Below are 11,331 nucleotides of genomic sequence, written 5' to 3'. Positions count from 1 at the left end.
GACCAAAGTTCTTTTTTGGGGGAAAAGACGTGGGAGGCCGGACCGTTCCCCCAGGGGCGGATCTAGAGTATGTCAAATCCGTCGCGCGACTGATGTTTGAAATTCAAAAATTACCTATTCATAGTAATTAAAAATTCATTAATTATTCTTACTTTAATATCGCATTTACTTCATGATGAAAATCCAGCTTTATTTATTATTGAAAACTAATGACTAATCCAATGAATATCTCCTTGGTAACCAGATCAGTTGAATTTTAATTGACCTGGAATAACCGACTGATAAGCGGGGTGGCTTGACTGGTTCGACATATAAAGGAGTCTATGAACGCCAGAAACGCTATTTTATTGGTCAATGTCCAGATCAGTGGACAGTCTGGAATAATCTCGACCGATAATAGGGGTGGCCGGACCTATAAGGGAGTCCAATTGCTATCTTACAATTGGCTCATTTGAATTTTTGTTTTATTGTGATTGGTTTGACCAATTTCGACTGATAGCCCTCTGAGCTAACATAGTCAAGCGTGGTGTCTGGAATGCGAGATAGATCATCACGTTGTGATTCACTATAGCGTGGTTTGCAAAATCTGTTTCATTGCATTTATTTGGAAAATCGTTTACAAACTACAATGTTAAATATTAATATGTATGCTACTGTTCAGACTGCAATTTCGCAAGAGAATGATAAATCTCTGAATGAATTGAAATTGCGTTTGAATGAGGAATATTGTGGGGCGACTAAAATGTCGAGAGAGGAATTCTTATCATTGCTTTTGAAAGACGAAACATCATTGAGCAGAGAGTTCTCAGCAGAAATTTACATCCCCAAAATCGTGCGTAAGCAACACGAGGACAAAGGAAATGTATGCATGGCTTTAAGGTATCCAAACCATTAATATCAATTTATGCGACTATGAGATGTGGTTTATGTCTATTGACTGTTGTATAAATTTTAATGAAGCAGATTTCATTTTGTGCAGTGTATACTAAAGATCTACGGCTTGGGCTTTAATTTTATTATAATATTGGCATAAATTCAGCGAATAGTGAATTTATATTTGAACTTTGAATTATCTTCTACATGTAACTACGTTGCTATGTTAGATATTTCCTGGCCAGTTAGTTAAATTTTGTTGGAGGACTTATAGGAACACGACTTTTTTATTCAATTTAGATCAGAAGTATCTGGCAACTGTCTCTACAGTTCAGTGTCATTGCTTTTGGCAGGTGATAACAGTTTATTGCATATTTTGAGGCAGTTAACATCACTTGAGCTGTGTTTGAATGCTACTTTTTACTGCCAACATCCTTTATTTTCCTCAATTGTTGAACAGCATAAAGAATTCAACAACACCTCAAAGAATATTTTACCTTTGACAGTATCTCAAGACTGTCTAGATTCTGGTTTTGTAGGTGTTGATCTTGTCAAAAAGGAGGCCTTTTTGAATTGTCATGACCAAAATTGGTCATCGTTTCTATGCATTTTAGCTCTTTCTTCTGTGTTGGAGACAAAAATTTTTACTTACTACCCAGATTGTGGAGAGAGAAATCAATATTCAACTCTCTTGTTTGTCCAAGAAGAATAGTTAAAGAATCAGCCGATGCAATTCATCTTTTGTTTTGTTATAAAGGATAGTTAAACCAGATCAATGTTTCCAACCTAATCATTTTGTTCCTCTAGTTTTTTTTCCTAGCAAAACTAAAAGGACAATTTCTGGTCCAACATGCCCAGTGCCTTCAAAAAGCAAAGCTGAAAAAAGTCTGGGAATATCAGTAAGTTTTTTCAAAATGGAAAACCAGAAATCATTACAAGTGAGGTTTCTTGTACTAGGGTTACTGAACAAACCATTGAAGATTTACAGGTAAAGCCTAACTTTATTCACAATTTTGATGTAGCTACCTACTACAAAAGAGCTAAAGGTTTGACCATTCAAATGTCTGATATTTGTTTGCTTATTAAAAATGTTTTTAAACCTGATGAAAATTACACTTTTCCTCCTTTGAGTGAGAACAATAAAAGGTCTTTTAAATATGAATGGCTCAAAGATTTTACCTGGCTGTGTTATTCACCAAAAGAAGATGGTGCTTATTGCTTATCATGTGTTCTTTTGGACATCAATTCCCCAGTAAATGCTCGAGAATAAACAATCTATTTCGTTCACCTTTCGTCATTGGAATGATGCTGTAGGTACATTTAGGACATGCTGGAAAAAAAATGGGACTACATGCATCTACTTTTCCAATTTTGAATAATATATGCTCTCAAATGTCAGGTGTAGCTCAACCCATTGAAAATATCTTAGATACTAACATAAAACTTGAAATTGAGCAAAATAGGAAAATTCTTATACAAATTGTTGATACAGTTTTTTTTTGTGGAAGGCTTGGCATTGGATTACGAGGTCATCGTGACGATGCTCAATTTCACCCAGAGGTCGGTTGCTATTCAGTCAATGGCAATGTTGGTAATTTTGTTGAATCTTTAAATTTTAGAGTTAGAGCTGGTGATCAAACTTTGGAAAATCATTTGCTCAAATGTGGCAAGAATAAAAGTTATATTTCCAAGACCAGCCAAAACAAAATCATCAACTGTATTGGTCAGGTAATATCAGAAGATATTATAAACAAGATAAAAAAAAATAGATATTATTCTATCATTGCAGATGAAGCTGCTGATTCTTCTCACAAAGAGCAATTGTCCCTTGTTCTACGGTTTGTTGACTCTTCAATGAATGTTAAAGTAGAGTTCATGTGTTTCCTGCATTGCAAATGGGGGTTGAGTGGTCAACAACTTTCAAAGCTTATTTTAGAAACTCTAGAGAAATTTGCCTTACCCATTATGGATTGCAGGGGACAAGGTTATGATGGTGCAGGGGCTGTTTCTGGGCATATAAATGGTTTAGCAGCCCACATTTTAAGAACTAATCCTAAAGCTCTTTACACTCACTGTTACAGTCATCGACTAAATTTATCTGTCTGTGACACTCTTTCTAACGTTGAAATTAATAACATGTTATCTGTTGTTTCTCAAGCTGCCAATTTTATCAACATATCACAGACACGCAACATACCCTTTGCTGAGCACGTTAAAAAGTCAGATGTTCAGACCAAGAAGGCAAAACTGGTAAGTCTTTGTAAAACCAGATGGGTTGAGCGAGTTGACAGTCTTGACACGTTTCAACAGTTGTTTATCCCTTTAATCGACACTCTTCAGGACATGATAAACAATGTAAGCGCAGGTGAATCCTTCCCTTGCTGCTGATGCTTCCCAGTTACTTTCATTAGTTACTCAATTTCATTTTATTGTTGCGCTAGTTATTACAAGAAATATTCTTGATACTACTCTTCCAGTCACGCAGTTGTTGCAGGGAAAAACTATTGATGTTATGGATGGTTTTCATTTGATAACCACTTTGAAGAATGATGTAGCCAACATGAGGAAAAGCATTAATTTTTATCATAACACTTGGTATGAAGAGGCTTTAAAACTTGCTGAAGAGGTCAACGTTCAAGAAACAAAAAAGCGAATTGCTGGAAGACAAACTATGCGATCTAATCCCCCCAGTCAATCATTCAAAGAACATTATAAACTAACCATCACTATTCCTTTATTAGACCATCTTCAAACATCTTTGAGAACTAGGTTTAACTTGGATAGTGTTAATGTGTACCGAGGATTATCTATCGTTCCGTCAAAATGATGACTCTGTCGGACAAAGGAATTGATTGGAAAGAACAGTTTAAAAGTGTTGCAAAATTCTATCATGATGACTTGCCCAACCCCTTGGTTTAGATGCTGAATTAAGGCAATGGCGTTTATACTGGGAAACGCACAATGGCCTTTGCCAGAAAACATCGTCAAAACACTGAAGCATGTAACATTTCCAGGATTTGAAAATATTAAAGTTATTCTTCGCATTTTAGGTACACTACCAATCACTCATGTGAATGTGAGAGATCAATTTCAGCACTGAGGAATCTAAAACCTACGAAAGGAGCACTATGGTAGAGGAACGTTTAAATGGCCTGGCTTTAATGCGAATTCACCCAGAAATTATTCCTGACATAGAAAGAGTGATCAATAAGTTTGCTGAAGGTAATACACGTTTGAAATTTGCTTAATGTAATGGCTACGTTACTGTAGAAATATTACTGACTTTGCAACTGGCTGCTTAATGCGCCGTTGCTGCAGAAATGTCTTACAGAACAACTGGCTGCTTAATGCGCCGTTGCTGCAGAAATGTCTTACAGCACAACTGGCTGCTTAATGCGCCGTTGCTGCAAAATTTAAGACAGCACAACAGGTTGCTTAATGCGCCGTTGCCGCAAAATAAGAAGACAGCAACTGGCTGCTTAATGCGCCGTTGCTGCAGAAATAAGACAGTGCAACTGGCTGCTTAATGCGCCGTTGCTGATAAATCAAAGACTGTCCATGTCTGGAATCACATTGTTGCTTTGCACTATGTGTTTCTAGGCATGCTGAAGAGCCCTGACATTGGGCGAAACGGTCTTAGCGTGTTTGTCCTCAATATTTTGTAAGAAAAAATGAAAAACTGCGATTTCATTCACTTTGAAAATTTGTTGTAAAGCTATTCCAAAACGCTGGAAATAGCATTTCTGGGACCCTAGGCTTCAATATTTTCCAGGGGATGCCTCGACCCTTTACGGGCAAACGCTCCGGCGTTCGCCGGTTTAGGACTGACGTTTGAAAATCCTAGATCCGCCCCTGCGTTCCCCATGGAGCAGGCTATGAAGTCCAATTCAAGAAACAATGGAAAAATACAAAACCTTGAGTACACAAGATTTGGTCATAACCTTAAGTACATTACAGGTACTTGATTTTGCCTCCTTTATACCTGCTCTTTTAAATTTTTCCGACTTAAAGTTACTGAATTTAAGGCCGGTAGACTGGCTTCGTATGTGGAGAAATGGAAATTGCTAACCTAAGATGAATTTATTTTAGACATGGTGTCAGAAGCACATATAGATATCTCCTCACCCCCTGTGCAAACAAAATCGCCTAGAGAGCAATTATTTACCTGCAATGATAGAATTCTTATCAATTTGGAAATCAACATTCTATTTGCTAAACGTGATATTGTCCACCAGTATGGGATTGGTGTGTAAATAATAAGGTATGGCTTTCCGCTTTGCATTTTCCCGGGATAACAAATACACTTGCTGATAAAGGGTCGCGTAGGGCCTCAGGCTCCAGTGAGTGGGCCCTTGAGTCTGCTATCCTGTCACAGACAATACAGTGTGCTCAGTTTACACGTGATATTGATCTATTTGCCTCAACTATAAATTTAAGTCCTTTGTGGCTTTTAAACCAGATCCGAAAGCTTATGCCAATGAATTCGATATATCATGGTCAAAGTATTCATTTTATGCATTTCCACGTTTTAGTATCTTTCCAAAAGTTTATAAAAAATTCAAAAGACAAGGCAACAGGACTGCTTGTGATTCCGAACTGGCCGACTCAGTCTTGGCTGCCCAAAGTGATGAGAATGTTATCCAGGAGCCAATTCAGCTGCCACTGGCAAAGCGTTTTGACTCAACCCAGCCAACCAAGCTTGGTTCATCCACTATAACCAAAGCTGGTTCTACTTCTATGTCTAATCTCGGGATGATTCTCCATGACCGTGGACTTTCAGGCCGGGCTGCCAAATTGGTCCTGCAGTCTTGGAGAGAAAGTACACAAAAGCAATAAGACCCGTATATCAAACGATGGCACCTATACTCTGGTGAAAGCAAGTTGATACAATCTCGGCAACTGTAGAAAATGGAGTGAATTTTTTGTCAGAATTGTTCAAGACTGGTATTGGTTATAGTGTCCTTAATACGGTAAGAAGTGCGCTGTTGTCTTATATCGTCCTCCCTGAACTAAACCATACATATTACATATTTTAAAATGTAATCACTTAATCAACTTTCTTTTTTAAAAAGGTTCTTCGGAATCCAAATTCGGAATCATTTTTTGAAGAAAGTTGCGGTTAGAAGTTGCAAGGAAATTGAGAATGGAAGGAAAAAATGTGAGTAGTAATGGATAATGTGTGCTTTTCAATAAATGCACGAATCATCCGTAAGTGTTCCTATTCTCTCTCTTTAGGAACGTCAAAAGAGCGGAAACAGCAAACCAGATAAAATAATGAATACCGCCATATAAAACGGCTAACTCGCGGGCTCATACTGAGGTAACCGTTGTGACAGTGATATTAGTAAACCCGTGATTTGGTTATTCCCTACTTAAATCACTAGAAGTTTTGTGGATTTAAGTACGGGATATTACTCAGTTTTACTCAATGTTGTATGACGTGAAAAAAGTCTATTGTTGTTCCTTCTAGGTCAAGGAAAATCCACTGTAGGGAAACCTCTGAAACCAACGTAATAACGGAACAAACATAGGGAAACCTTTATCACTAGTGATTTGTGAACGTTGGGTGGTCGGGTAAGGATAGTTAAAGCACGGAAGCCATAATTGCTGCGGACGCTTAAAACCTTCATGATTTAAGTACTGGGATACACAAAACATGGGAATACTCATATCACTTTGACACAGTGATTGAGACTTTTAACTAAAATACATCTGGAACGATAACTTCTATAGTTTTGTCCCATGACTGGCTAAAGCCAAAAATACATCTAAATTATTGTCAAGCTCCCCCCTGAAGTAATGTGTGTTTTTTTCGGCGGCCGATGTTTGCTTTGCTTCTTGGCTGTGGAAAAACGTTGAAAAAAATTGAAAAAAATTGATTTATTGTCGTTTTTTACGCATTTGTGCTTTGAAAATGCAGCTAGCATGCCACAGCAAGATATTTTTGAGGAGAAACATATTCAGCAACAATCGAAGACGATCGATCGACAAATTAATACAACTCTATAAGACGGAGCTGAATGTGAAATCATGACACACAATTTTTCCTCGTTGCTGCCTGATGCGTGGAAAACACTCTGACCCATTCCCCACGCGACCTATATACTGGTGAAATCTCAATTTTTTCTCTGTGTGTTAACAATTCCGGGGAATTTATACGGAATGAGGGGGAGCGCACAATCACAATAAAGTAGAACCTTTCGGAACTTCTTTAACTTTCTGTTTGATTTTAAATATCAGGAATCTGAATAGATAAGAGGCATAAACAACGCAATATAGTAGATACTAAAATTGAGTGATCACTCATGACATTTAAGGAATAAAAGATGTTTACTTTGTGTGCAAAGGCTTATGCTAACCGATGAGACCTTTGGGAGAACTCGAGAGCAGATCAGTGCAAGCCCGAGACCGAAGGTCGTGAAGACGCGGAGCTGGGGAAAATTTAGGTCCCGGATGAATGTAAACAAATATGCTTTTGCCAACTGCTTTCGAGTTTCGACATAAGTGGCCCAGAAAGAAATCTGTTTGCGTTTTTCATTTTTTTCATGCAATCAATTTATGTAAATAGTACTAAATATATTTCATGATTCATGTGCAATGTTTGTCACGCGCGCTATCTCGCGTGACCTCCACGTATATATGGTCTTAAAGGTCTTATATTTTGACAAGGTTTGCAACTCTCAACATAGGTGGCCCAAAAATCACTTGAAATAGTTTAAACAAACGATAACTCTCCCCATTTCATCGTAAGAAACCGTGAACCGCAAACTTTGTATAATTGATTATATATATATTATATATTTACCAAATGTAGGCAACTATCATCGCAGTTACGAAAACATGCCTTTACATAAAGTAATAATACGTAAAAAACAAACAAGAATTCCAAATAATAATTATATCACTAAAAAATAGGATAATTTTTCTTCATGAATCCATACTTACCAATTTAAAAAAAGACAAAAATCCCGAAAAATATGCGTTAACTTTTTAACTTGTTTGTAAAATTTTTCTGTCTCCATGCTGGATGCCTCACATTGGTGCATACGCCATTATTTTAAAAAAGACTCTCAACTGCAATTGGCTAAAAATTACGATATATTATATTGTAAAATTACGATATATTATATTTACCGAGCCAAAGATTCGAGCTCGGAACTGAAATTCAAATCGTAAATGAACTCAGTGTCCAATTTGGAATCGAACTCAAAATTGATTTTGCCTTAGATATGTCAGATAATCTCGGATTGTTTTGCATATCCCTACTTGACTTCTCCGCTTGAGATAACAACTCAGAATACAGCCTCTTTGCCATTGTTTGAATAACAAACGTAAAACGTTACAAGATAGAACTTTTAAAAGCTATGTGCTGCATGTACGTCATGGACGCTTATCTGTAATTAAATGTAATATGACGTAAATCATTCATGCATAATGTGCAACGATATGAAAGAGTGAGCACTGATAAAGATCGACTCATATTTTGCAGTAATTATTTACCAATAGCTAAGATATAAATAATCAATTCTAAGACAGCAGAATACTGCAGTGCTGCATTGCATTTCTTGGTTTTAAAATAAATGAAAAGTTAAAATAAAAAGGAGTTGAAGACCTGTGAACCAAAAGAGGAGTCGATTGCTTGACGGAAGCAACGCAAAAAGATGATGTTTGTTTCACAAGGTACATTTTTTTTATTTTTTAGCGCTATGGAATTTAGACAAACAAATTTTTAATATTGCAAACACGTTGCAAATTCGTGAAAAAAGAATTTGGCGATTTGTTTTAAATAGCCAGATCTTTGACTCGAAGCTCCAATTTCGTAGCGTTATTAGTTATCCTCTAAAATTACGATGAAAAGAAAAAAATAGTTCAAGAAATCAATTGTGACAATATTAACTATTGTATTTCCGTATAATAAAAACAAAAAAGTCAAAAAATCATAGTTGGCCACTGTATCGTAACATCAGGGAATCGATTTTGCCCCCCAAAAATGTGTGCCGTATTTTGGACTATAGATTATATTCACTGATTATATTACGATGCCACCTTTAGTATTATTTATAATCTCTATGATCGACAACACCACTGGTCAAACTCATACACAGTTGTAAGTTTGAAGATTCTGAACAAATACTAAAGCAATAAATTTTCTTTTTGTCTCTGTCATTAGTAAAATACTAAAACCATTTATTTCTCCAGTAATTTATTATAATAATCAAAGGTTATATGAACATTGTAAGTTTACATATTCAATTTTAAGTAGTGTTTAGCTTTAATATAAACAAATTTTACTGAGTTATAATGTTCTGATTATTTAGAGAATAATTCTGTGCTTATAAATACTTTTGTCCAAAGGGTAAAACTTCAGCAATAGCTCCATGTCGATATTCATTTATTGAAGGAAGATATGTCCATGAAGAACTACTTCCCATTTTTAAACACTCTACTGATTTAAGACGTCCACTTTTATTATTCTGACCTCCCACGACAATAATTGTATCATCAGTTATAACTGCACAACACCTGTGTCTCTTTTCCAACATGGATGGTAAGACTGTAACCTTTCTTGTATGACAGTCATACATGATAACACTGTTCAAATATTTTCTTCCATCGGAACCTCCAAGAAGAACAACTTGATCTCTCCATTGAACTGTTGCCATTTCAGTCAATGGATGAGGTAATGGAGGCATTTCCTTACATGTAAGAGTCCTTGGATTAAATTCCAAAACACTCGACAAAACTTTCCAATCTTTTCCCTTTCCTCCAAAAATAAGAACTTTATCATCAACAGCAACAGCTCCATGGTTAAATCGTTGTTCAGGCATATGACACAACTCTTTGAAAACATAAGATGTTTTACCAGTAATCTGCATTACACTAATTTGATCCAATGTTGTAAAATTAGTATAATTATATCCTCCAATTTGAAAGATTTGTTGTTTATAAACAACAGTTTGGTGCTGGCAACATGATAATAAGTTGTAGGAAAGTTTCCATGTCAAAGGAAACTGTTTAAAATTCAATGTCTCAATTGATGCATTCATTACCTCCAACAACAAATAAATTATCATTATATATAAATGATGATAGCTGTGTATATTTTCCATTGATGCAATGTCAAACCATTTCTCCTCCTTCCATGAAAATATTTCAACACTTTGTTTTGGTAACCTCCAGCAATCAAAATATCACCTTTTACTGAGTTCATCACCATTTCAATTGATGATGTCAATGTTTTAACATGTTGTTCACTTATATTCATATTTTCAAACATTTGAAACATCATGGCTTTCATTTCTTTGGTCATTGTAGAAAGGCTTTGTTGAACGTCTTTTATTTCTTTCCTTGATTCCATCATTTCTTTCTTTAATTCCATTATTTCTTTTGTAGCCTGACAAGATACATCATTAATTTTTTTATTTATTTCAGTTCTATCTTGATCCATTTTTTCATTTATTTTAACCATCTGCATTTTCACTTTTCAACATGATCAAAAATTTCGTTGAAACATTTCTCTAATCTCTTCAAAGTCGTGAGAAGGAATCTTTCTGTATTCACATAACTCAGTTTCATGTTTAATCTTGTCTCGTTTGTTTATCTCCTTGTCACAACGTTCATTAGAACACAACACTGGAGCAAAACCACAATTTTCAACATGTCTTTCAAGATCTTCAACGTTTATAAATTCGGACAACCACGACTAGCGAAGTCGCAGTTGATCTTTAACTTTGAAATGATATTATTTATAACACGCGCTGGAAGAAGTGTAGCTACAGTCAAATCATCTTGACATTGAGGACATCTTTGTGCATTAACTCGTAGATGTTCTTCGATACATTTACGACAAAAGATGTGTTCATTGTGGCACATTCTGGCATCTTTTATGACATTGAGACATATTGGACAATAAAAATTATCGTTGACAGGGCTTTCAAATCTTGAGTCATCATATCCATATGAATCGTAATTATTAGGACGACAAGCCATTTCATACGTTTTCCCATATAATTCAGGATCAAAATTAATCCAAGTGTAAACGAAATTATTTGTTTATCGCTGCAAGTTAAAGCTAGAAGATACGTTGAAATTCTCCGTCGACGTTTGACAAACACGGAAGTTAAAAGCGAAAAATAACAACGCCTAGTTTTATATTTTAACATATTTATGTAAAGCAAAGTAAAAACAAAAGATAAAAGAAAATAGTGCAATGAAGCAGATCTACAAAAGACATAAACAATATTTTAAAACATACGTACAATGTGCACACGTGCTTTGCTTTTCATACGCTGTCGATTGAATAATTTTCAAACTGCTATCTATGCCTTCATTACACACATCAATAAACTTTTGATCCATTTTCCCATTTATTTCATTCATCTGCATTTTCACTTTGTCAACATGAACAAAACTTAGTTGAAACATTTCTCAAATTTCACCAAAGTCATGAGCAGCAGT

General features: G+C 35.6%; 2 protein-coding genes across 3 annotated transcripts; both read left to right on the top strand.

Moving 5' to 3' along the window:
• Nucleotides 1-643: 643 nt before the first annotated feature.
• On the top strand, nt 644-1,865 carry LOC124436067. Its single transcript, XM_046985994.1, has 3 exons — nt 644-879; nt 1,174-1,226; nt 1,681-1,865. Exons 1-3 carry the CDS (start codon nt 644-646, stop codon nt 1,863-1,865), a joined length of 474 nt encoding a protein of 157 aa, XP_046841950.1.
• Nucleotides 1,866-2,248: 383 nt separating this feature from the next.
• LOC124437458 lies at nt 2,249-3,673 on the top strand. 2 transcript variants are annotated; one of them, XM_046987438.1, is made up of 3 exons: nt 2,249-2,601; nt 3,032-3,123; nt 3,368-3,673. In XM_046987438.1, exons 1-3 carry the CDS (start codon nt 2,266-2,268, stop codon nt 3,402-3,404), a joined length of 465 nt encoding a protein of 154 aa, XP_046843394.1. In that variant the 5' UTR covers nt 2,249-2,265; the 3' UTR covers nt 3,405-3,673. The 2 variants fall into 2 exon arrangements, with proteins under 2 accessions (XP_046843394.1, XP_046843393.1); XM_046987437.1 differs by lacking the exon at nt 3,368-3,673 and having other exon boundaries at nt 2,249-2,711; nt 3,032-3,227.
• Nucleotides 3,674-11,331: the final 7,658 nt, after the last annotated feature.

This window comes from Xenia sp. Carnegie-2017, unplaced genomic scaffold, assembly GCF_021976095.1.
Source record: "Xenia sp. Carnegie-2017 unplaced genomic scaffold, XeniaSp_v1 HiC_scaffold_16, whole genome shotgun sequence".
NCBI classification, from domain to species: Eukaryota; Metazoa; Cnidaria; class Anthozoa; order Malacalcyonacea; family Xeniidae; genus Xenia; species Xenia sp. Carnegie-2017.
Note: the sequence above shows the minus strand (reverse complement) of the source record. Positions and strands in the feature narration are given on the sequence as shown.

Bases quoted from the DNA above. Each gene is read 5' to 3' on its own strand.
- LOC124436067 (XM_046985994.1), top strand. From the start codon at position 644: ATGTATGCTACTGTTCAGACTGCAATTTCGCAAGAGAATGATAAATCT. The intron at 880-1,173 runs GTATCCAAACCA...TATTCAATTTAG, and splicing joins AATGTATGCATGGCTTTAAG to ATCAGAAGTATCTGGCAACT. The intron at 1,227-1,680 runs GTGATAACAGTT...TTGTTCCTCTAG, and splicing joins AGTGTCATTGCTTTTGGCAG to TTTTTTTTCCTAGCAAAACT.
- LOC124437458 (XM_046987437.1), top strand. From the start codon at position 2,266: ATGTCAGGTGTAGCTCAACCCATTGAAAATATCTTAGATACTAACATA. The intron at 2,712-3,031 runs GTTTGTTGACTC...TTGTTTCTCAAG, and splicing joins CAATTGTCCCTTGTTCTACG to CTGCCAATTTTATCAACATA.